Source organism: Pimephales promelas, chromosome 16 (genome assembly GCF_988280905.1).
Source record: "Pimephales promelas chromosome 16, fPimPro1.hap1.1, whole genome shotgun sequence".
NCBI classification, from domain to species: domain Eukaryota; kingdom Metazoa; phylum Chordata; class Actinopteri; order Cypriniformes; family Leuciscidae; genus Pimephales; species Pimephales promelas.
The window spans coordinates 30,831,218-30,858,662 of record NC_142784.1 but is presented as its reverse complement, the minus strand read 5'-3'; the positions used below and the strand labels follow the sequence as shown (position 1 = coordinate 30,858,662).

The following is a 27,445-nucleotide window of genomic DNA, read 5'->3' as shown; positions in this document are numbered from 1 at the left end:
AACGCTAGATTAAAAACTCCCAGTTTTGATTAAGAAAGCAGGGTTAGAGGATTACGGTCTAGTGAACTAAAATGAAAGCAGTTTTAAACTCAATCCCAGAGTTCATCAAAATGCACAAACCTCAGACTGTCATCTCCACCGCAGATTAATGCAAAAGCTTCTTTGAAACTTCCGTGCGGCTCAAACTCTCATTCAGCCCAAGAGATGCTCTGAGGAAATAAAGTCAAATTTATTAAATAAAAAGTCATGACAGTAAAAGTACATTTTTTTTTCATAATTAAGTTGATGGTCATAATTATAACCTTTTTATCCCATAAATGTAACAAAGGATTTTTTTTTTTCATATGTGGTGGATATGGGCTTCCATACCATTTCCTGTTCATGAATCGCATGGACAAATTCAATAGGTCAGAAAAGGTAGAAGACTTTTTTCCATTCAGTGTTCACTCACTTAAAACCCTCAATGCCTTTGCAATGTCTCCAAATATATATGCTATTCTACCTATAGAGAAACTAACATATGATCTGCATTAAAGGTCTGATGCTTTCTGGCACACTTGGTCTTCTCTGTGGAACTTTCTTGCAGATACTCAGTGACTGAAAGATCCCTTTTGGTCTATAAAATGTCTGCTTTTTTATTTGACTAAGATATGCCCTGTTTTATTGTAAATAACTATCATTTCTAACAACCCCCTCTATGTGAAGCGCTTTGAGTGTCCAGAAAGGCGCTATATAAATCTAATGAATTATTATTATTATAATTATGTATATCCAAAGACTTAAAGAAAATTTTGGCTGTATGAGCTGTTAAGAGATACCAGTACCACTGTTGTGTTATGGTAATAAAAAAAAAATTTAAAAAAAACCTCAATGCCTTTGAAGGGAGGCAGAAATCTCTCTCTCTCTCTCTCTCTCTCTCTCACACACACACACACACACACACACACACACACACACACACACAACATCTGATCTGATCTTCATTTACATGGAATCATTTCACAGGCCTCTTATGAATTCAGAGATGATTCTTTTGATGGGTCGGGCCCTGAAGCCAGCGCTCATAATCATATGGAAATTGTGAGACATGAGAACTGTAAAAGTGACAAAAACTGGCTCCGTCATTGCAGATAACAGAGGTTTCGAAGAGAACCTGCGGAGAGACACTGGGTCCTTGAAGAAGCTGAATACTAGTTCCTCCACAAGGTCACCTGCTCTTGATTTATTCACAAATGACTTGGTAATGGTTTACAAGACTGAGTTAAAGGAAGCTCACTCAAAAGTGAAAGGTTTCACATCACTGACACAAAATTATCGCATATGCATAATGAGAGCTGAAGCTTTTCATAGCATAGAGAATCTGATCCCCAAAGAAAGATATTGTATGACTTTAGGAAACTTGAAACACTGTGCACAAATCATAATAATTACTTTTATGAAATTACTTTTACTTTCGAGAGCAATAAGAAGCAATTATTATTGTTCTTTGAAGACAGACAGCTGTGTTACTATTAACTGTTGTTGAATATAGATATATAAAAAACAAAATGAAGATTATTCATCATTTTTACATACGTTTTGGATGAGTAAATTATAACGATTTTCATTTTTGGCTGGATGTTTCGTTTAAATGGATAGTTCACTTTGAAATTAATTTTTGTTGTTTTAGCTTACCTCAAGGGCGTCCAAGATGTCGGTGTCTTTGTTTCCACGGTATTTTCAATTTTGGAGTCCACCTCAAAGATCATACACAGAGAAGTCAAAATTAAACATGATTTAAAGACTCATGATGAATGAACACATTAAAGGCCTAAGACACGAAAAGAGCGGTTTGTGTGAGAAAACGAACAGTATTTATTTAAATTTTACCTCTTGTTAACAGTCGTCGATCTGATCTGAATCAGAACAGAAGTCCAACTGAACTCAATCGAACTGAACAGTCTCCAGACGTTACGCTGGAAGTGATCTCTGGCGCGTCTACGTCACGCATTGTTTACGCGGAGATTTCGGAAGTTTTACCTTTCACTAAACATATTTAGATATACGGGAAATCGCAATGGAAGACGATTTCGATATATCTAAATATGTTTAGTGAAAGGTAAAACTTCCGAAATCTCCGTGTAAACAATGCGTGACGTCCTACATGCACGCGATCACTTCCGGCGTCACGTTGGAGACGGTTCAGTTCAGTTCGGTTCAGTTGAACATCTGATTCAGATCAGTTCGACGGCTGTTAACAAGAGGTATAAACAGGGCTTGACCGCCAACCCGCCAAATACGGGTGGATTTCACCCGTGGCGGGTAACACAGTCGCTCCCACTAGCCACTTTGGCGTGTTGAAAAATTGTAGCCTTGTCAAGACATCTGACATAACAAACGAATTGCTCGCGGGCTGGCCGTCGGAGTAAAGTCTGTTTTAGTCTGCATTTAATTAACAACTTAATGTGATGATATAGCGATCTTTTTTAATAGCAGGAGAATCCAGAATATACGCGCGTCTCACGCTCTCCTGCAGTGCCGCTGCGCGAGGGTGCGTGCGCCCCAGACTTTTGTCAAACGATCATCATCCCACGCGACTGGTGCACACAAACATTAACACAGCATTCAGTCAGTTCGTGAGTGTGCGTGGGCGATATATATATATATATATATATATAAAAAATCTTCCTGATTAAGGGACACGGTGTAGCACAACTACTAGCAGGGCTGCCCTTATGCCACGTCATATCACAACTATCTTTCCAGAGTTAATTTTATGTTTTATTAAAATTAATCATGCCATGAAATAAAGCAGGAGATGCATTTGTGGGAATAATCTGGAAAAAATAAAAATAAAGACCTATAGGCCTATACTTGTTTAAGGTGGACATATCTCCTGTTGATGATAACTAGATGATAAAAGTTAGAGCTCTGAGGAAATGCTGATGCAAAACAAACAATTCAAAGTCCCCAAAACGGTCATTTAGGCCTATATGAAATTGTAATCCTGTTGCCTTAATTGTGGATTTTTTCTTAGAAAAAATTATTTATTCATTGTTTCCAATGCAGATAATTATTCTATTCTGTATTACAGTATTTACTGCTGTTAAAAAAAAAAACACGATGCAGCAATTTTATTTTATGTAAGAAGCTATTTTATGTGTATCTCAATAGACAACATGTTTTCAAAAAAGGAGCTTTACAACCTTGCCAGAGCTAATGATAATATTAGTACATTTTAAGTCCCTTTGTCAACTTTAATTAAATAAACGTAAATTTCCAACAACAAAAATGTGGCTAGTAAAATTGCTGCGTGGCTAATAATTTTGGAAAACCACTAGCCAAATTGGCTAGTGAGCAAAAAAGTTAATGTCAAGCCCTGGGTATAAACTATATAAATGCAGTTCATTTTCTCACACAAACCGCTCGTTTCGTGTCTTAGGCCATCAGTGTGTACTTACATTCACGAGTCATTAAATCATGTTTAATTTTGAGTTCTCTGTGCATGCTCTTTGAGGTGAACCGAGGGAGGACCCTACTGACAGACAACAATGGTTTGACCCAAAAATGTCAAAATTGAAAATGCTGTGGAAACAGACACCTACATCTGGATGCCCTTGAGGTAAGATAAAACATATCAAACATTAATTTCAAAGAGAACGATCCCTTTAACAATGGAGGAAATGGAATTAAAATGCAATTGTCTGACCTATAATTAGTCGTTTTCATTACTTGATTTTATTGACAGATTAAAATTCTCTCAGTATAAGCCCATCACCAAAGTGAATCAATAATAAAATGCTTAAACTCAATTCAGTGAATTTTAGTTTCGGGTGCAGAAGACTGAATGTCCATCTGTGAAAAAAACATCATTAAAGCACTGATCGACTACAAGAGGCAAATAATAAAAAAGGAAATCCAAAGAAAAAACACATACATTGTTCTCGTAAAGAAATCATTTCACTGAGTAAAATATTTATATGCATTTTCACAAGTGTCAAACGATACAAAAGCAGAAAGGATGATGCTACAAAGTCTTGCACCTGTAGACAGAATAAAACATAACCAGTCTGTTAATCTGAGGTTTTAAATCTCTGCGAACACAAAAAGAGCCGCGACAAGGTGCAGATTCGAATCCATTCATCCAAACTACGCTGCATATTAAACGTCACATATGATCTGCACAGCATTTTCAATTTCAGAAAAATTGCCAGAAAAATGACTTGTTGGGACGTCTGCAGTGCTGGATCTGCATGTTAAATCTGCATTATAGACATGTTTGTTCTCACTATTAAAAAAGAGGGTTCATATAACACACAGCTTTAAGACAAATGTAACAAACAGTCGTGAAATAAAATAAGTCATTTTATAAGAGAAAGGCTAAAACGGTCAGCATGAGCCTTTAAAGGTGAAGTATGTAATTTCTGCAATCGCCAAATGAAATAAATGACTGTTTTCAAACAGGTTTCCCATCTACATTTGACATTTCAGGCATGCTAACACTAGAGATGCACCGATTACAATATTTCAGAGTTTAACCTGCCGATGCCGACTTTAGCCGATTCCGATTTCATTTTTTCGGCCAGCATATCGGTATCGGCCGACATATGTTCATTTTTAATGTTATCATTATCGGCCTGGTAAGAAAATGTGGCCGATATATTAAAACCGATAAATAATGTATTATTCTCTTTAGCTGAGACACTTGTTGAACTGTTTATGTTTTTGAATTTCTTGAAATATGATTGAAATCTCTTCAAAAAATGAAAATCTGGTTCGGGACAACATGAGCGACGCAAATCTGTCATATCGGCTATACAACACTATAATGAGAACATCATTATAATTGTGCGCTTGGGACGTGGATTTAATTGTGAGACTTTTCTTTTTGTAATCAGGCTCTCAAAATTAGATAAAAATTTGGATTTAAGTTTATCGGCCGATATATCGGTTATCGGCTTTCAAATATAAATAATTATCGGTATCGGCCAAAATTTTTTGATATCGGTGAATCCCTACACTTTACAGCTCACACATCTAAAGTGCAGTGTTATGGAAGAACCATTTCCTTCTTTTCACATACAACTTAAAAAAATTGTTCATTTCAAAAATAAAATTCATTTTCTTGTCTGACATATACCCCAGTTCTTGTTAACACACCAGACATGCAAATTCTGTGCATTTCGGGCACTTTTGTGTGAAATCATATTTATTTTGTCCATCAAAAGTGTGCTTTCACTTCAATTGAGCGTGCTGATCTTGCGCAATGTTAATTACGCGGCACCCAAGTGAATTTGCACATCAGATTGACCGGCCGGTCGCCGATCACGTGAAAATCGTCCAATTCCGGTCACCAGCCAATCAATCGGTGCATCTCTAGTTAAAACTGTTGTTTGCACTCTTCGGGAAAATCAACCAATGATTGAATGACCTATAAATGACTCTGCAAATTAAGCTTGAAATGAACATGCTAACATGGAAAAATTACACACATCACCTATTATAAACCCCACAGACATGTCTTATCATAAATTAGATTAAGAAGGAATATGTCTGTAAAGAATAAAATGTTCAAGTCCTTTAAATCTAAATACAAACTACATGGATGTGAGCTACTCTACAATGTATTAACTGGTGTGATCATTGAACAGCAGTTCATTTTTAACTAACCCTCCTCTCTTTACTCATATTTCACTGACTTTTCATCTCATTGTCCATCTCTGAAAATACATTTTATTTGAAAAAAAGAAAGTTTTTTGTCCAACGTCGCCCCCAGTTATAACACAGCTGACATCATATGACACCGCAGGCAATGTTCAGTCAGTGTGTGTCCGTCTTTAGGAGAGTCAACGAGCAAAAGTGTGAAACTGTGACGTCCACCAGCTCCTACATCAGTATTTATTGTGCCATTCACACTGTCCCACGCTCACCTCCTCGATGTCCAGGTTCTTCCTGGACCTGTAGATGAACTCCCCGATGGCCACGAACACGGAGAGGACGAGTCCGGCCGCCAGGACGATGAAGATTCCTCCGATGTTCTCCACACCCAGAGCGCTGGCCTCTTTACTGTCCTCCTCGGGACAGCCGTTTCCTCGCCACCACTTCTCCTTCATCATGTGGAGTTTCCCCTCCTCCTGTAACTGCAGGATGGCGATGGTCACCTTGTCCCGATACGGGGAACCTGACAGAAACCCAGGGTTATTATCAGCAAAATAGCGTCACGAGACCACCTCTCATGCAATGATTGGACAAGCATTTTTTTTCTACAAAAGATACCATTTTAATATTGTTTAATACGTTTTAATATTTAGACCACCTCTATTATTGATTGAGTTTAACAGTATAACAAAAAGTTTTTGTAAAAAAAATAGCCTAACCTACCATTTCAGCGAGTTGGTAAAGTTTTTCATTTTTGTTGTTTATTTCAGGATTATTATAGCCAGCTAAAATCCTAAAAAAACATGTTTTACTTGAAACAAAAGTTGACTGAAATAAAATAAAATAAAATATAAAAACTTTTTATTTTAGCTAGTTGCTTAAGCTGCATTTCTAATTAAAATTTTCTTTCAACTTTATGTACTAAAGTAACTAAAAGGGAAATAATTCATAAAAAACTATAGACATAAAAAAATACTTAAAACGACAAACACACAAGACAACTAAAACTTTAAATAAAATTAAATCGAAAACCAAATAAAAATATAAAATGATGCAAAATAAAAAATAGTATCTCAATGATCCTAAAATAACACTGGTTTATTTAACGTACTAAAAGGGAAGAAAAAAATCTATATAAACATTTTTAAAAAACACAAATCTACTTAAAAAAAATACAAAAACAAACAAAAATACTAAATCTTTAACTACAATATAAAAAAATGTAATAAAAAAAAAAAAAAAAAAACATATTCAAATATAAAAAATAAAATCTAAGGTACAAAAAAGTACAAAAATAACAAAGTCTAACCCTAAACCACTTTCTGAAATCAGCTCCCAGTTATCAAAATATCACTGGTTCAAATTATGGTTTCTCTAACTAAAAGAAAATAAACTGTAAACTAACTAAATAAGTTTTTGACAGAATATTTATAAAGATTGATTAGTAACACTTTACAAGGCTTCATTTGTAAACATTATTACCAAAGATTACCTAATGCACCGTGAACTGATATAATTCTATTAACTAACATTAACAAAGATTAATAAGTGCTCTAAAACACAGCATTAATCTAACAAGAGAGACCTTATTAAGCGTTACCAATTTATTAATATTTATTGATATATCCTAATTAAATGTAATTTAGAGACCTTAAAGAAAATGTATATATATATATATATATATATATATATATATATATATATGTGTGTGTGTGTGTGTGTGTGTGTGTGTGGTTTACACACCAGATCTGATGTAACTCAATTTACTCAGGTTGATTCAATCATATTAATTATAATTTTCAACTTACTATTTTTACACAGTTAAACAACACCAGGTAATTCAAATGCTACTACATGATGCAGTTTCTAATGAAACAATCCTAGTTTAGTGTGAGTGTACCGATAGGAGTGCCCACTCCGTAGCCCTTGGAGTCGATGAGTCCTCCGATCTGTGTGAGGTTGCAGTTCCTCTGGCTGATGTACTCGATGCTGGTGGACTCCATCAGAAGAGCGTAGTCTGTGGTCATCACACGCTGGATCCCCTCTCGGTTATTCTTCACCAGCGCGGTGTTCTTCCGGCTGCTCATGAACGCCCACATCTTCTCGTAGGTGGAGATCTTTGATTTCTGGGAAAGATATGTCAGAGCATTATTGTAGAGCATGTGCATGGATTCGATTTGTAAGGGAAGATACTGTATGCTCAAATGACAAATGCATGAATTAAAATGTTTAATACAAGAAGCCACTTAAAGGTGTGTGACAGATTTTACCAAAGAAATAATCAAATTCAAAATTAAATTCAATAAAATCACTGTCCACCAGGATCGAGTGTTTTATTGCTTTCGTAAAAATTTCAGCAACAGCAATATGAAAAAAAGATACTTATTATTAATTATTAAAAAAACATTCTTTCTTTTTTTTGGAAATTAATCTAGTTCGTTAGCCTTTGTTTTTGTGAGTATGTCAAGAAATTTTAGTTTTGAATGTTGATCAAATAAAATAAAAAGTATCAGTCATCATGAATGTCTCTACAAAACAATCTTGTTATAAAATGTCAGCAACAGAATATGATAAAAGGCAACAATCGTTAATCATTAAAAATATTACGATTTCTCTGCAAATTAATGTACAGTATTACATTAGTCTGTGTTTTTGTGAGTATATCAAATATACAGTTTTGAATGTTGATCACCTAATTAAGAAATAAAATATCAGGCTGTATTACATATTAAAGTATTTTATTAATATTATATGTTATTTTATTAATCAGATTCGTAAAGAATCATAAGCAGATCTATGTAAACTAAGGTTCATAAGTTGTTTCTGATTTAGTCACTATAAACATGTATTAGGCACAAGTTCACCAATCAGCTTCCAGGACCAAAACTATCAGATTTAAGAGCCAAAACTATCACTTTCTCTAAGAAAATGTTTACAATCTCTATTTTCAATAACAATATGAAATTATTTACAGATATAGCACAAATTTTCCATTTGAAATTGAATGTTTTTTAGGAGAAGAGCAGCGTTTCAGACACGTTTCTTGTTTCCGCTGTGAATAAATGTACAGTTTGTCTAATGTGTACAAAATGTACTGATCTCACTACTGGACTTCCTGTGCTTCTGCCATAAAATCCGTCTTTGCTTTGCTGGTCTAAGTCAGTGCAGTGACAGATGTCCTCATAACCCTCTCTTCCGCTATAAGCTGCTTTAATTCGCTCTGTACATGTTGAATTCCCTCTGGCTGAGGTTCGTGTCCTGTAATCATTCCCGCCAATCTGTGCATATACAATCACAGGTCTGAGTGTCTGGAGGTGGAACCCGTTCACCCGTCAAACCTCAAACCAGCTCTCTCAAGTCAATGGCAAACCAATATATCACAAAACACACAGAAACTGCATATACTGTTTAAACAAACTGCATTTTTATATATGAGACCTGGATTGCCAGATCTAAAAGTTGCCTAACCTTAAAGAAAGTCATAGTGGAGCCGTCCCTCACGGCACCGTACTCAATCTTGGTCTGTTTGGCCAGGTCGTCGGCCGAGTCTATCGGCGAGTCCATTCGCTCCACGGTGAGGAAGGCGGCCAGGTTAGCCGTGTAGGACGAGATGATGATGAGGGTGAAGAACCACCAGATCCCTCCAACGATCCTGGTGGACAAAGCCTTGGGCATCAACTCCGATCCTGACCACCAGAAATATTCAACCAGTTAACAAACCACTGGGTGGGTAAAAGTGATGGTTACAATTCAAGAATATTTTTTTGCTGTTTTATAGTGATTTTGTTTCTACTTGTGTGTTCAACATAAAATAAAATAAAACTAAATAAAATGTTCAATTAAATTAATAAATGTATTAATTTAAATAAAAAATATATACAAAAACAAAAAATGTAAGTGGTATAAATAACTTGACTAAGTAAGTGTAAGTGGTTTAAATAACTAGATAGATAGATACTAGATAGATATAGACATTAGATGGATAGATGGATGGATGGATGGATGGATATATGGACAGACAGACAGACAGATAGATCGATCGATAGATAGATAGACATTAGACAGACAGACAGACAGATAGATAGATAGATAGATAGATAGATAGATAGATAGATAGATAGATAGATAGATATACAGACAGATAGATAGATAGATGGATGGATATATGGATAGATGGATAGATAGATAGATAGATAGATACAGTAGATAGATAGATAGATAGATAGATAGATAGATAGATAGATAGATAGATAGATAGATAGATAGATGGATGGATGGATGGATGGATGGATGGATGGATGGATGGATGGATGGATGGATGGATGGATGGATGGATGGATGGATGGATATAGATAGATGGATGGATATGGATAGATAGACAGACAGACAGACAGACAGACAGACAGACAGATAGATAGATAGATGGATGGATGGATGGATGGATGGATGGATGGATGGATGGATGGATGGATGGATGGATGGATGGATGGATGGATATGGATAGATAGACAGACAGACAGACAGACAGACAGACAGACAGATAGATAGATAGATAGATAGATGGATGGATGGATGGATGGATGGATGGATGGATGGATGGATGGATGGATGGATGGATGGATGGATGGATGGATATAGATAGATAGATGGATGGATGGATGAATAAATATTGATAGATGGATGGATGAATGAATATAGATAGATGGATGGATATGGATAGATAGATAGACAGACAGACAGACAGACAGACAGACAGACAGACAGACAGATAGATAGACAGACAGACAGACAGACAGACAGACAGACAGACAGACAGACAGACAGACAGACAGACAGATAGATAGATAGATAGATAGATAGATAGATAGATAGATAGATAGATAGATAGATAGATAGATAGATAGATATACAGATAGATAGACAGACAGACAGACAGACAGACAGACAGATAGACAGATAGATAGATAGATAGATAGATAGATAGATATACAGATAGATAGACAGACAGACAGACAGACAGACAGACAGACAGACAGACAGACAGACAGACAGATAGATAGATAGATAGATAGATAGATAGATAGATAGATAGATAGATAGATAGATAGATAGATAGATAGATAGATAGATAGATAGATAGATAGATAGATAGATAGATAGATAGATAGATAGATAGATAGATAGATAGATAGATAGACAGACAGATAGATAGACACTATTTTCAGAGTGTATGGATATTGTACATATGTAGATTGTAACACATTTGGATATTCCTCTAAAGAAGTAAAGCACATGAGTTGAATCTCAGACCTTGCTGCATAAGGGCTCCAACCCCAAACCAAACACTGTTGATTAAGGTGAAGTTGTTCTCCACCACATCAGAATCAGGGTTGCAGGGATGAGGGTTGTACCATTCATATGGAGTAAACCTGCAGACAAACAAACACACTCAACATTTACTGCAAATGCACAAAATCATCATTTCAAAATATGAACAATCCCACATTTGTCATTGATGATAGAACCACCGAATTATAGTTCTGAGTCAATCCAAAGTTAATAAAAAGGTCCCTTGATGTAATTTGAATTATATCTACATTAAATTCTTTAAAAATGCAATATGTTAGCATATTTGAACGGTTTCCAACTTGCTAACAGCTCTAACAGATTTTGCTTGTGAAGTTTAAAACCGAGACACTAAAACATCTGTCTGTCCTAACAACACTTAAAAAGGTCAAGTTAAAAGTGCAATAAAAAACAAATTTCCCCACAAATTTATTGTGAATATTCAATATAATAGCTCTAATATTATCATCACTAACCGTCACCCACAAAATGCCAGCCATTATTTCACAAAACATTTCAAATAAACTGTATTTCACTCTGACAATAAACATCCATAAAGCAATAATTTGATATTGGATCATTGTTTTTGATTTGATTATGTAATTTGCAATGCATCATGGTCTCTCAGAAATGTCCTCTTCTAACATGTTGGCCTCATCTTTCACTGGAGTATTCGGTGTCCTGACCGCGGTTTGACTTCTCTATCACTTTATTGCATTTCTCACATCGCTGTCCAAACGGCAGATCTTGCTTAAGTGGAAAATCCCACATTCATCATCACATTCTTGATGGATTTATAATGCCTCGTATTTCATTAGACTCGAGAAAATTAGATATTCCCTCCATCAACCCAACGCATCATTCTCCAAAACCTGGACTCCCTTTCTAACATACATACTCATAACTCCATGTAACTGGAGCATCTGGACAATATGTGGCACTGTACTTCTTTATGCTTTACATTCATGCATTAAATTGATTATTTATATTTTCTATTTTTATTTTCACCATTAAACCCTCCCCCCCTTTTTTAAGATTTTACAGTAAACTAATTTAATGTAAAATTTACTGTTTATTCTTCCACCCTCATTAAAAAACAACGTATATGTATGGAAGCTTGTTTCCGGTAATTGCGACTTTCTCACAATTCTGACTTTTTTTCTCACAATTGCGAGTTTACATCTCAAAATTCTGACTTTATAACGCAATTGCGACATTATATCAAGCAATTCTCACTTTATATCTCGCAATTCTGAGATATAAAGTCAGAATTGCGAGATATAAAGTCACAATTATGTGTTATAAAGTCAGAATTGTGAGATATAAAGTCAGAATTTCTAAATATAAAATCAGAATTGATTGATATAAAGCTGCAATTGCGTGTTATAAAGTCAGAATTGCATGATATAAAGTCGATATTGCGTGTTGTAAAGTCAGAAATGTGAGATATAAACTATTTTGAGGGGAAAAAAGTATTTTTTTCTGATAACTCGCAATTGCAAGTTTATATCTCACATTTCTGAGAAAGATGTCAGAATTTGAGATATCAACTCGCAGTTGTGTTTAAGTCAGAATTGCGAGATGTAAACTCGCAATTGTGAGATAAAAAGTCTCAATTCTGTCTTTTTTTCTCACAATTGCGACTATTTCTCACAATTCTCACTTCATATCTCGCAATTGTGAGATAAAAAGTCGCAATTATTATTATTATTATTATTTTTTATTCAGTGGCAGAAACAAGCTTCCATAGATATGGCGAAAAAAACAAACGGGAAAATATTTTCTGAATCAAGTCTGCTTAAAACAAAAATGTGGCTGCTCACTGTTGGACTCTATTGCAAATATTTGTGGCTGTTATATGTTGCTGTTATATGTCCAGCTCTGTTCCCACCCACAAAAATAAGGGTTTTCTTTAGACACCCAATAAATAGCCCAAATAGAGTCCAAAAAACAACAAAACCCACAGAACACGCGGGAGACCAGAGGAGGAAATTATATATATTACCATACCACAGAGAGGAAAATATAGAGAGAGAAAAAAGCATGACTCCAAGGTTCATCCAGACAAATATTATATTTTTGAAAATATATTTGCAGATTTTAGCCATTTACAGTACATGCAAACAGCCATTTAGGTCACTGAAAACCTGTTTGAAAACACCTTCTAAAGTGCAAACTTTTCCAATGCAGTGACGTGTCGTTACCACAATTCGGCCATTATAAATACTGGACATGGGCTTGAATTTGAATTAACTGAGTTTTAGACAAGTTAACTGTCAAGTCAAGTCACCCTCATTTATATAGCACTTTTAACAACGTAGATTGTTTCAAAGCAGCTTTACAGAGATAAACATATAATTTAAAGTAACAGAGATTGGTTTGGTTTTATTAGCAGTTCTTGAATAATGTTATTTTCCAGCAGTTTAATATATATATGCAGGTTTGTAATTCCCATCAAAACCATGCCTGAACAAACTACTATTCTTGCCTATAAATTCTGAGACAAAATTTTATTTTATTTTATCACTTCAGGGTAGATAAACTAACCGAATTTCAACAACGCTATCAGTAGAGTGGAATAGGGATCCTCCATAGGGAGAGGCTAGTTGCCACTTCAGCACAACTGTAATAAAAGTACCATTGCATTTGTATTTAAAATGAGCTGGCCAAGACTGAGGTTTTGAGCTGGGCAGTAAAACAAGAGCTAATTAACCACAAAACATACAGAAGCATGAAACCGGTCCAATTTGTAGATTTGAATCCAATCTCAAGGTTAAAATGTGTTAAAGTGATGAGTACCTGGCGATGACGAACAGCACACAGCTGACCCCGAGACAGGCCAGCAGCACGTACATCCAGATGTCCGGAGAGAGCGGGTTCAGGAACGAGAACACGCCTGGATTCGTGCCGTTGGGTTTGTGGTAGAGAATGGAGATTCCCAGAGTCATGAAGGGCTTGGAAAAATCGATGACTTTCTCTCTCACGTAAGTGATGGTGAGCGGCGCTACGGCCAAATCTGCCACCTGAAATGAAGACGGTGAGGATGAACTCACAGGAACTTTCCTCACTCTTTAAGATCAGACGAAACGGATCTTAAAAGCAGCAAAACTCTTTATTTTGACTTACGTGATCGATTAGCTCTCTGACCATGCCGTTCCACTCTCCTTTGTCATTCTGGGCTCCATATTTCCCATCAGACACCAGTTTGACCTCATAGGAGAAGCCCAGGATGTTGGACAACTCCTTCAGCAGGTCTAGACAGTATCCTTCAAACCGGTCGTTCCCATACAGCGGCTTATCAGACTTCTTGTACATCACGTATGGGTTTTCCTGCAAGGGCAACAACACTATGAGTTCCAGCATGTGGAGGCTCTGGGTCTCAGTGACGTGAGTCGGCTGATTCCTACCAGAATCGTGGTGACAACAAGTGTGCGGTTGGCCATGGAGTCGGTCACGTTGGCGTTTTTGTCTTTGTTGCTGTCTGTCAGGTTAAGGCCAGTGTTTGAGTTCCACACGCCAATCTAAACAGACGCAAAACCACAGAGAAAACCGTTGATGTTTAGAGGACAGATTAAAGAAATAATTCACCCATTATGAACCTGACTAAAAGATGACACTATTCCTTTCAATGTGATACGAGATTTCAAATGTATGAAGAGTATTCAAGTGTTTATGGTTTAAAATTATATTTAAAAGTGATGTGTCATTTTTGTGCCACTAGTCTTATCAAATAGACATGCAAAATTATAACTGATTATAATTATAAGATATTTACCATGTATATATTTATATATATATATATATTTATAGTATATACAAACACACACACACATTATTATCTGTTAATATATACAGTATATATTACATATATAACTGAAGAGTTCAGATGCAAAAGCCTCTAAATGCCATTTGAAATTTTCTTCTTTAATGATGATTTTTATCAAACTTGTATATTTAAGTTCAGTAATTTCACTTAAATAACAATTAATAGGTAATTATCTTTGCCATTTAAGTGAAATTACTGAACTTTAATATACAAGTTTGATAAAAATCATCATTAAAGAAGAAAATTTCAAATGGCTTTTAGAGGCTTTTGCATCTGAACTCTTCAACTGTTAATATACACAAAATTATAACTGATTAATATATATAATTATGAAATATGTACTATATATATATATACTGTATATATATATATATATATATATATATATATACACACAAAGTATACACACACACACACATATATATATATATGAAATATCCTGTATATATGTATACACACACACACACACACACACGTGTATACGTACATATCTCATGATTATAATAACATTATTATGAGATCAAAATATTTTCTAAATAAATTGTAAAAAAAAATACACTTTGAACAGAAAAGAATAAATTAGTTTAATAAATTTTATAAATCTACATATTTATTTATTATAAAAATACACTAAATTATGTTTATATTAAATAAATAAATATATTAATTAAATATTTGTTAATAATTTAATGACTTCTTGTAAATAAATAAATTGCTAACAAATAAATAAAGCAACAACAACAACAACAACAACAAAAAACACTTCAATTTGAAGTCTTACAAGGTAAAAGGAAAACAAGACAAGGGAAAAATGTAATAAAAGAAGCAAATGAACGCTTTATATCTGGGGGGAAAATACATCTAGAAAGCAATGCATCTTAAAACACGGTGCAGAAAATAGACTGAAAGTTTTAATTATCTACCACATATTTTATCAAGCAAAAGCAAGTGCTTCACATCCCCATCATCCCTCTGTTCACTCCTCCTTCCACATGAGCGACTGATATAAGTGCAGTTCTCCTCTGAGTGTGTGTCTGTGTACCGCAGTGAAGCTTCATTTGCTACGCTACGTCACCTCTGTCTGATAGCTAGCTGTTTTAAAACATACATTAAGAGAGTGTCTTCAAGTTGAGCGCTTGGCGTGCGATGAGAGCTCATTAACAGATGTTTAATAAAATGAGCTCTCTGCATTGTTGACTCTATGAGTGATGTGATGTTTCATAACTGGAGTCAGAGCTCTTGGAAGCTGCAGGCTTTGAGCCACAGTTTGACACTGTTATAAAAGGAAATAATTAATAACTTTGAGTGTTGAAAATAAGTATAATCCATAATTAAGCAGTGTGTCTTTAATGAGACTTAAAATCATATCTATAAACCAGCACAACAGCAGGTTGATGAAAAAAGTACCATGGTAATACTATGTTTTTTGGAAAATAATAATAGTATGTGAGCATGGCAATCGTTTAGCACCATGGTACATTTTTGCAAGGGGAAAAGGGACTTGAACGTCACATGTCTGATATTCAATACAAACCTTCTTCCATACTTTGTTAAAACGACCATTTTCCATAAACTGCTTGTGAAAAGAAAAGAAAAAGCCCAGGTTTGACATGTAAAGTATGACACAGATATTAAGATAAGAGGCTTCGATCAGGGGAGCATCTTCTGCTTTTACCTTTTCTATCCCATCCTCTTTCAGACTGATGATGTCCAGGTCAAAATCTTTCCTCAAGCCGTCCGTCTTGTTTATAACTATCTGTCCAGTCAGGCCGTTCCACTGAGCCTACAAGAAGTGCGGAAAAGAGGATCTGATTTTAGATTAAACAACTCTGATGGCTCATTTCTTTTTATTCTAAGTCCAAATGGAGCATTATTATCATCATAATTAATTATATCTAAACACTGAGCTGTCGATGTGCCAAACACACATTCTCAACTAATGATGATAATAATAATGCTGCATTTGGACTTAGAATTTGGGTCAAATATGGAGAAACCCAAATGTTGGGTTAAAAATGCAATTAAAAAATGTACAGTTGAAAGTGAAAGTTGAAGTTGGGTTAAAATTTGAAATTACATGTTTAACCCAACATTTGTGTTTGTCCATATTTTACCTAAATTTGGGTTCAAACAACCTAGAGTGTAACTTAAATTACCTCGCTGTATTAGCTCACACACACTGTTGTGCGTTTTGGGGTGCTTTCTGACATATTTTTTATAATATAGAGAAAGAGAGGGAGATTCTTAATAGTTTAATTTAGTAAAATTAATTTTAGTAAAAAAAAAGTAGTTTATCATATTTATTAAATAAAATAATAAAATAATAATTTTTAATGAATTCTTAAAGTAAATTAATTAAATACTTAAAAATGTTAATATAATTGACTAAATACATTTGATCAATTAATGTATTTATTTATTTATTATATAAAACGAAACACACAATTATTTTTCTAACAAGCACCTTGAATTTATATTAAATGAATCAATATTTGTATTAAATACAATTATTATTAATTTAATGAATTATTTTAAATAAATAAACAAACAATTGTAAAATGCATTAAATATTTTTCCCATAATTCTATTATTATTATTATTATTATTATTATTAATTCAATGAATTCTAGTTTGCAATTATAGTAAATAAATAAATAAATAGTCTAACGAGCACTTTGTAGTGCCAGGACCTTAAGGATAAGGCTTGTAATGTGTAATGTCAAATTGAAATGTAAACCATCATTTCCATGGTTACTCATTACTCCCTAGTTTGTTTCTAAGGTTACACTCTAAATATGATGAGTTGTTTTAACCCAATTTTGGGTCAAATATGGCCAAACCCAATTGTTGGATTAAAAAAATGCAATTTATAAATTTAACCCAACAGCTGGGTTTGTCCATATTTGACCCAAATTAAGGTTAAAATAACCCAGCATTTTTAGAGTGTACTTATGATCTGCACCTGTGTCTCGTTTAGTTCTCAGAGTGTTTATACTCCCTGTTTGTGTGGCTGAGGTTTTTGTATTTCTCCTACAAATCCCTGTTCTCTTTGCTTATTAAACATTGTTTATTTATAGTGCCTGCTACCACTACACGTGTCTTCAACCTTGCTACCTTCAATATTTATCTCTGCTTTTTATCATCTGTCTAAAGCAGCCCCATTCACACAGTGACAAACAGCAAAGAGAAACAACCTAGAGATCCATAGATCACAGTCACGTGATCAACGAAGTGCCCAGAGCAATAGATCAGCTCTGTTCTGCAAGGAGTTGTTAGTAAATGGACTCTATAATGAACCTCACGAAGTGGACACGTGAGCTCAGTCTGAGGGACACGAGCCAAACGGAGAGACCGATCTCCCCAACAGTGGATCTTTTACACAGAACATGTGAATTAACAAGAAAGCAACGCTTACATAGTCAACAGACATTCAGTAAAGCATGATGTGCAAATCCAGTGGATTATTTCTTTAATTTGCTGTGGGGTGGGAAGCATTCATAATCTTCATATACAGTAGTGGAGATCTTAAAGACTTGCTTCATAAACTCACACTGAGGCCGCATGACATTTGTCCAGATTTGTTCTAGTCATTATTCTCTAGTGTAAATCTCACTAGATCCTTCCTTTTTATCACATCCTGCTCTACATCGCATGTACAGTGAGCTCCAATTACCAACAGGCCAAGATTAAACACACCAGACCCAGTAAGATCAAGACAACATCATCATCATCACCACCAGCACTGGATTAAAGAACTTGAGAGATGCATTAAGCAGCATTGAGTTCAGAGAACGCGTCAGAAAACATCTCTTTTGACAGAGCTGTGCTGAAATGGAATTAAAATGTAACAAAAGCTGGACAAAATACATACAAACTAAACAAAAATATAATTGTATGGCTCTAAAACAGTTTGTTTTTCCAATTAATTAATTTAATAATAATAAATAATAATAAAATTATTATCAATAATTTATAAGTTTGCTTTTAAAATACCAATCAATTCATGATTAGCAATAACAATGATAATAATAATAATAATAATAATAATAATAATAATGAATTCATTCCTTTTTAATTGTTTTTTACAATTTTTTTTTTTACAAATTTATTAAGAAATTAATAATAATAATTATTATTATTATTTTTGTTGTTTTTTGTTAATTTTTTTAAATACCATTAAAGGGACAATGTGTAGCTTTTTATGCATTTTATCATTTATATTCAATCTTTGTATTCATAAATGTGTCCTCAATGGTGTACAAATACCTCTGCCAATTATCTCATTTATCCGAAGAATTTATTATGTTTATATATATGAGACGGGTAAGTCCACGGAGGCTTCCATGTAGTCCCGCCATCTCGAAAAACTCCAAAATAAACCGAAAAAAGGAAATGCCGAAGTCCTGCTTTCTTCTCGACAGGTAAATCAATGTTACAGTCTTAATTACAAGCTTTTTTTCATTGTTTGGTTGTGTACTTTATTACATAGACAGATGAACATTTATAGTTAAAAGTTGATGATGATATCTACCAATGCACGTACTTCAGAAAATTGAACGAATAAAGAAGGCATAACTACTGAAACATTCATTTTCACCAGAACTATATAATAATAAATGCTTATTTTTATATTTTAAAAATAATTAAAATACAAACTATGATCCGTTCCTTGCTGCTCTCCATGATCTGCTTATTAAAGTAAATAGGCAAAAAAGAAAAACTGTTTTGAGACAATATAAAGAGGAAAATATCTGAGTAGAACAACATAAAAAATAGATATTTACATAAATAATAATAATAATATTTGTCATGGTTCAGACAAACGGATAATCCCGCCCCCAAATTCGAGAGAGTGCTTGCTGCACAGACGATGGGTGGAGCTATGAAATCCCAAAACACCCTAACCTACCCATAACCCTATCACTAAACACAACTCCACCCATAGGTCCACAGAGGTGGACGTCATTCACGCTATTGGTTGAGTCGGCCAATTCGGTTACAATTCCATTCTGTGCCTCTAGTGGAGCAGAAATGACGCGCTTCCCCTTTAAATGAAGAGATCACCAACTATAATGAGTTCACTCGCATGGCCAAAATCAGTAATTCAGCTGGAGCCATTACACACTCGACTCGTCCAACACACATTCATCCTCCAGCCTGCAATGCCAACATGCTGACTCAACAATACCTCATCCAAAACAGGAAGACAAGAAGATATCATTGAGAGAGAGAGAGAGTGTCAGTACATAAATCACTGCAGCTGTTTAGAAGAGCCTAAAACACTTTCCAGAAAACTGAGTACTGACGTATCCGAGTTCAGGAGTTTCTGACACAGTTTGAAAAGATTATATATGATAATTCTGTCATCATTTATTTGACGAGTTAATGGGTGAGCCTTTACATTTTGGGCCGAGTGTTAAAGCAGGAGCCTTTACCTCTTTGAACAGGCTGATGAACCTGGATCCGAAGCGCCAGGGTTTGTGGCGGTGACACTGCAGTGAGCTCACGGTGACCTGGGACGCTCGCTGGGACGCGGCTGCGACCATATACACCGCGTCGTACATCAACGCCGCTTCAGTCTGACGAACACACAGAGACATGATTCATCAGATCAATCTGTTCAAATAATGACTCGCTTCTTTCTAAATTCAATTCAGGGTTCGAAATATAATTGATATGAAGTGATATTCTCGATTTTACTGCACAAGAGATCAGCAAGAGAACAGGGGACAAGAGATCCCTTGACGTTATTGTAAAGCGCTTCGTGTGTACAGTACGTATGAAAGCGCTATATAAATGCCTCATTCATTCAAGAACACTTATTGAACTGAGCTGAATCAACACTGAACTGACTCAAGCTGAATAATGGCACTATTATCTTCTATAGAGCTGCTTTACAGTTCAATTGAGTTCATTTCATAACTGATGAACTTTGCAACATTGACATTGTTACTAAACTAAACTGAATTAACACTGAACTAAACTGAGCTGTCGTTGTCTTCTCTAAAGCTGACAATGAATTTGTTTCATAATTGAAGAATTTTGCGTTATTTTCCTGTCTATTAATGTGAAACTGCTTTGAAACATCAGTTTATAAACAAATACATGTGAGGACTTGCACAATAATGTATAATTTTATCAATTATTATAGCACTGATTCTTGAAACTTTGGCAAAAACATGTCCCACTAAAAAAAGTGCTAATTCTGTTGGAAATTAATAACATTTTCATGAATGAAAAGAATCAAGTTTATAATCAGGGGGTCCTTTGCACATATGTAAGGTTCTTTTATAGGTTTATTTTTCATTTTTATTATTTTAATGATTATATGCTGGCCCATTGCCTACAAAATCAGCTGTCCTCGGATAGGAGATAATCATTTCAACTTGATTAAAAAAACTAAAAGGAATAATTGAATTGAATAATATATTTACCACACAAAAGAGTACATTGTAATATCTATTAAAAACTACAAACAGTGAGTTTTGAACAATATTTACTATTATTTTGTGGTTGTTCAAAATGTGTCCCACATATTCGTCACCACCGTCAGATATTTATAAAAAGCAATAAAATCAGGCAACTACAAGGTCAACTACATTCATCCATACCCCATTTTCAAACCTTCAGCTTTACAGCATGCTTCAAGATCACTCAAGCTCCCGTAATTTTGCTATTTTCTCTTAAACTTGTTCATATATTTGGGCACTGCTACTGTCACAACCATAACATGTCAACACCGTCTCTTTTGTATAGAAAATATTAGATTAGATTATGACATAATTGTATACTTTTTAAGAAGAGGTCTGAAGTAGCTAGCAACAGAGGGGAAACAAGATGGCTATAATGTGAACAACTCATGCATATCATGTGAAAGAGTAGGTTTTGTCACCACCGTCAGACGTCACCACCGTCAGGTTTTCTATCTGACGGTGGTGACATACCGTGTGACGGTGGTGACAAAACCCCCCAAATGGTCTATAACAGAGGCTAGAATATAATTGTTGATCACAATAAATACCAATACATTATCTGTAATGTTCCATTCACCTCTTTAATATTTTTATTTATTTAATTCCCCCCATATTTCTTCCATACAGGCTTACACTGCATGCTACTATTAGTGCGAGTGAGAGTGAGGATGTTTCCTGATATCCTCACGGCTGTGGTTCAGCTGCAGGAATACAGCAGTTCTAATCTGAACACGTTTGATGCGATTAAATTGTGTTTCATGACGTTCATTTAGATTTTTGCCCACACTAAAAATTTGTTAAAGCCTAGCATGGATAGGAGCAGCAATAACCCCCTTGGGGTAAACAGAACAGAACCAACATGAATGTTTTGCAGATTATTTCAAAATTTAAAGTACAATATAATTCGAGAATTTATTCAGATTCTTGGGGAATCAGAATGTCAAGTCCTGACTGACGGGTGGAGCTGGGGAGGGAGGAGGGTAATGAGCTCCTGAGAAACGTGATAGCTGCTGATAATACTGAAGGAGCTTATATATGTGTACAGTGATAGGCGTCATATTCCTACAGGGGGAGGTTGAACAGCTAATAGTCGGCTGATGCGAGCTTGACTAACGTGACCTGCCAGAACTAATGCTACGCTTGATATTTAGACAGATTTTTTGAACAATTTTTGAGAGAAATGGGCTTTTTGTGTACATGGAAAAAGTCCTAGATCTTTGAGTTCAACTCATGAAAAATGGGGGCAAAAACAAGTGTTGCATTTATAATTTTGTTCAGTGTACATATTTATGAATTATACCATCAGCCTATCGTCCAATAGGGGATAAGGTGTGCCTTCCCTCTCTCTCAATTCACTATTATGCCATGTTCATTTGGCTTATGTCATTTGGGATGCACATAGTGCAGCTACTGCCTACCTACACAGCACATAGTATGCACTATCCATTCCAGGCTATGCATCTCCAATGTAAAGCCAAATGAAAATGGCATGACATCATTTAAACAAATCTAACATTCGCTGTAATTACCCCCAATTTCATAGTCATTACACTCAACTTTGACTTTATGTATTTTAGAAAGTTATGGCTAGGCAGCAGCTATCTGTAGAGGAGAGAAGGAGAAGAAACAGGGAATACCAAAAAAAGCTGAGAGAGAAAATACACAGTGAGGCAGAGTTAAATGAGGAATACCTCATAAAAGGAAAAAAATGTTTATCACAGTGCTCTCAAGATTGTTATTTTTTGGACCAAAGAGTTAAATGAAGTTGTTAAGCAAGAATTGATTGACTTGAGTGGTATACATTGTGGAATTGTATGTTGTAAAGAGGCCACAGTCACCACCGTCAGATTAATGTCACCACCGTCAGTTTCAAAGTCACCACCGTCAGAGGGAGTTTTATTTGTTTTAAATGAATATACTTGAAATATGATTCTTCAGTGCTGTTGAGTTATTAAAGTAATAGTCTCTTTTAATACAAAAATATGTTTGTTAAATAAAACAACATTAATTTTTCTATTTAGGCTTAAAGTAAATGTTGTATGATGTTATATCTTTTAAAGGAGTACATGCAAAACAGTATAAAAAATGAACAAAAGTGAATATTCAACATTTAACAGCATATATGTGTACCAAGAATGCCAGATAATGATTTAAAAACTCTAAATACATATTAGACCAAACAAATAAAAAATAATTTGCTATTTATTTTGTCTGACGGTGTTGACAAAAACAAAGTGATAACTGGAGAAACGCCTATTTTATGAAAAAAATACAAAATGAGGAGGTTGCACCGGTGCATTGCTGAACAGCCAAGACCTTGCTTTATAATGATATACCTTCAGATTTTGTAATTTAACGAACTTTTTATTTTCAAAATTAAAACCTGTTTTATCCAAATTCCCAAGAATCACTGATAGTAAAACCATGTCTTTTTTAGACTACGGTAAAATTATAATAATCATTCAGTATCATCCAAGCTAACAAAAATATGTTCTGAATGTTCTCTGAATGAGTTTAGAAAAAAAAAAAAATCAAAAATGTTTTTTTCCCCCTTGATTATGTTACTTTGTGTTGCATTTTATCATTCTACATCCACCAACATTACAGGAATGTTACTTTTGAATGTTTCCTCAACATTCATCAACATTTAAACAGAGCCAGACCGATATATCGGCAGACCGATATTATCGGCCAATATTAGGCATTTTCCAAACTATCGGTATCGGCGGTTATAATGGCCGATAAATGAATATTTCAAAAATAAAATAAAAACGGACGAAACTCGCTTGAACCATGTCATGAGTGTTGGAGTTGTATAGTTTGTCCACCAGAGGGCACTCTACACCGTCCCTGTTGGCAACACTCGTTGAGTTGGGCACGATACATACATTGCTTGAATAACAATTAAAAGAACATCCCCATCAGTTCTCTTAACTTAAATAAGCATGACAAAATTTGTGACTATCATGTCCAGTTTAAAAAAATAAATAAATAAAATATCGGCCGATATATCGGAATATCGGATTTTAAAACCCCAAAATATTTGTATCGGTATCAACCCTCAAAATCCTTTATCGGTCGGGCTCTAATTTACATTAAACATTTAAAAAATGAATATGAACATCGAACTAAAACGTTAAAAAAAAAAAAAAAAAACGCTCCTTGATCAATGTATAAACAATGTTGGAAGCACTTTATTTTACAGTCCTATTCCGCATGTACATATGTACTTATTATAGAAATTATAATAACTGTAATAACTTGGCACTAACCCTAAACCTACCCCTAAACTTAACCTTAACCCATGTAGTTACCTTATATTACCAGTACTTTCTTGGTTTAGTACACTGTATTTGAAATCTTTTAGATCATTATTAAAGGAATACTTCAGGATTTAGCGTTAAGCTTTGTATTAGTAGAAAACCTGTAGTATTTTCGAATTACACAGTAAACATAATGAATGACGACTGTAGAACGCAAAAGCCGAATCCCGGACATTTTTGGCGATCTTGAAACACATCACGGAGACTCACTAGTAGCCTAGACTTGTTGTTTAACTACTGCGCTCTGATACCGGTAGGCATGGCCTCCAAGGGCAGTGAAGCAAGTGCATTCTGGGAGTTGTTGTCTTTCATCCACATAAGCCAAATACATTGCCTGGCTTTTCTCAGTCTAGAAAGCTCCAAATTCAAAAATAATTTAAAATTTCTTCTACATAAATGACCCATTTTAAATACACATTAATCTTTCCAGAGGTGAAGTATCCCTTACGTTCCCTGTTTGCTGAGATATTATATGTTAAAATACTATAGTGTTGCTTTGTACCATTTTTTTGTGGTACCAGAATAGAGTAACACTTGACTATCTGTGATATGATTATATATATAGAGGATGGACAGACTGTCATCATTCCGTCCAGCAGGCCGGTCTCAGGTTTGGGTGGAGACTGCAGTCGCTCCATGGACCATTTCTCCACCACCGACGCCACCTGAGGGTTGCCGATGTTGAGCAGACGAAAGCCCGTCATGTTCACCCCGCTGTATCTGTACGGCTCCAGGTCCAGCGCAAACAGATCCTGTGGCATATATACATCAATACATCACTCCTTACAGATCACATGAAACGCTTTAGAAAGAATATTTGTTTTCTAGCAATTGAGTGCAGCAGGGATGCCATATTTTTGTAGGCTAAACCCCAGATATGAGCATTTTAGCACACCGGGTCCATCGTCCTGAAGTCAATGAGTTTTTGTTTAAATGCCTGAAATAAGGTCGGGTTAACATAAGCGCAAGATATTTTTATGTTTTATTCTACAACGTAAAATACAGCAGTGCGTAAGTCGTGCGGGAAACACTTTACAATAAGGTTCATTATTTAACATGAACTTAGAATGAACAATACTTAATCTACAGCATTTATTAATTATAGTTAATGTTAATTTCAACATTTACTAAACTGTAAAAAACTATATGTTCATGATTTGTAATCACAACTTTTTTTTCTTTCGTCAAATCAACTTAAATAATGTATGTGGTTCAGATAACATAATATTTTAAGTTTCTGATGATTAAATCAATCTCCTTCATTGTATTAACTCACTTTTTCCATTTCAATCAACTTAATTTAAGGCAACCAGGTTCCCTCATTTTTTAAGTTAAACCAACATTTTTTTAGAGTGAGTTATTACAATCAAAGGGTTGTATTTGTTAACATTGCACTGTGAACTAATGTGAACAAACACTAAACAGCTGGATTTTTATTAACTAACATCAACAAAAATTGATAAATACTGTAATTGTTGGTTCATGATAGCTAAAACATTAACTAATGTTAACAAATGAAACACTATTGTAAAATGTTATGAGTTTGTTAACAGCCTAACTTTTGCTTTTTATTAATGATGACTATATTTAGGCTTCAAAATGCATAAAAGTTGTGTTCACCTGTGAATATTATCATGATGACGAAAAAATGTGTAACATTCAAATTTGTTCATCACAGAGCATATTTTTTGCAATAATCCAAAAGCCAATGGAAAAAGTCGTATTAGGTTTTTAACTTTTTATCAGGGGAACTTACAGCCAGGTTGGCCTACAAAAACACACATCTAGTGACTGAAAACATCGCAGAACCTTAAATGCAAACCAGCTGAACATAATCTGTCAAAACAATGACACAACCATAGAAAAACCATGTAAGAAACTCACCAGAGTGGTAAAAAAGAAATGGTAGTATTCTGTCATCATGCCCATAGACAACAGCTAGAGCAGAAAGAGAGAGAGAGAGAGAAAGAGGAGAACGTGTTAAACCTCTTTCTGCACCAGCATACTCATATAATGAGCATTAGATATCTAAAGACACACATGTAAAATATTTGCTCTGAGCCCACAAGCCCTGAAATCTGAACACTGGAGTAAAGAATGACTGTGTCTTTTTGTAACAACGGCCACACAGTGGAGCAATCAAACGCATCACATTTGATGGGGATTTAGTTTTAGGGATTTGTATTTGTATTGCTGTAACACAGAAAATGGGATTTGATGATGTCAATGTATGACATCAGACATCGGTGAATAATGTCAGAATATCAAACAATATCAAATTTAAAACAGGTAATGCTTTATTCTTTTACTTTACAATCACTAATCTTTCAAGGCTTTGTGTCTTGACAGACTTTACTTTTCCAGTCAGATTTTTTTTGTCTTCAGGATACATTTATTTGGGAAGCAAAAACACTTAAAGGGATAGTTGACTTAGAAATTAATTTTTGGTATGTTTTAGCTAAGATGTAGGTGTCTTTGTTTCCGCAGTAGTTTAAATTTTGATATTTTTAGGTCAAACCGTTAATGTCTGTCAGTCAAATAATGGAGGTCTATGGTCACCACCTCAAAGAGCATGCGCAGAGAAGTCAAAATTAAACATGATTTAATGACTTATAAATGTAAGTACACATTGATGGCCTAAGACACAAAACGAGCGAGTGAGTGAGAAAACGAACATATCGTTTTCACCTCTTGTAATCACAGCCAGGTCCAAGTGATCTGAGGACACGGGCACTTTGTGGCTGTGGTTACAAGAGGTAAAAACGATATAAATACTGTTCGTTTTCTCCCACAAACCGCTTGTTTCGTGTGTTAGGCCATCACTTACATTTACGAGTCAT

General features: G+C 34.8%; 1 protein-coding gene across 6 annotated transcripts in view; it reads right to left on the bottom strand.

Moving 5' to 3' along the window:
* Window positions 1–3,694: 3,694 nt before the first annotated feature.
* grik1b (glutamate receptor, ionotropic, kainate 1b) overlaps window positions 3,695–27,445 on the bottom strand; it is a 38,821-nt gene continuing 15,070 nt past the window's right edge. For 5 of the 6 annotated variants that reach the window (XM_039678683.2, XM_089121505.1, XM_089121506.1 and 2 more), the window contains 12 exons: window positions 26,490–26,543; window positions 25,184–25,357; window positions 20,245–20,388; window positions 16,485–16,592; window positions 16,344–16,382; window positions 14,391–14,504; window positions 14,110–14,313; window positions 13,783–14,006; window positions 10,948–11,066; window positions 9,106–9,323; window positions 7,538–7,763; window positions 3,695–6,160 (listed from right to left, as the gene is read on the bottom strand). In XM_039678683.2, coding sequence (XP_039534617.1) covers window positions 5,871–6,160; window positions 7,538–7,763; window positions 9,106–9,323; window positions 10,948–11,066; window positions 13,783–14,006; window positions 14,110–14,313; window positions 14,391–14,504; window positions 16,344–16,382; window positions 16,485–16,592; window positions 20,245–20,388; window positions 25,184–25,357; window positions 26,490–26,543 — 1,914 coding nt within the window. In that variant the 3' untranslated portion in view covers window positions 3,695–5,870. The remainder of the gene's footprint in view (window positions 6,161–7,537; window positions 7,764–9,105; window positions 9,324–10,947; window positions 11,067–13,782; window positions 14,007–14,109; window positions 14,314–14,390; window positions 14,505–16,343; window positions 16,383–16,484; window positions 16,593–20,244; window positions 20,389–25,183; window positions 25,358–26,489; window positions 26,544–27,445) is intronic. The other variant, XM_039678684.2, reaches the window with a different exon arrangement.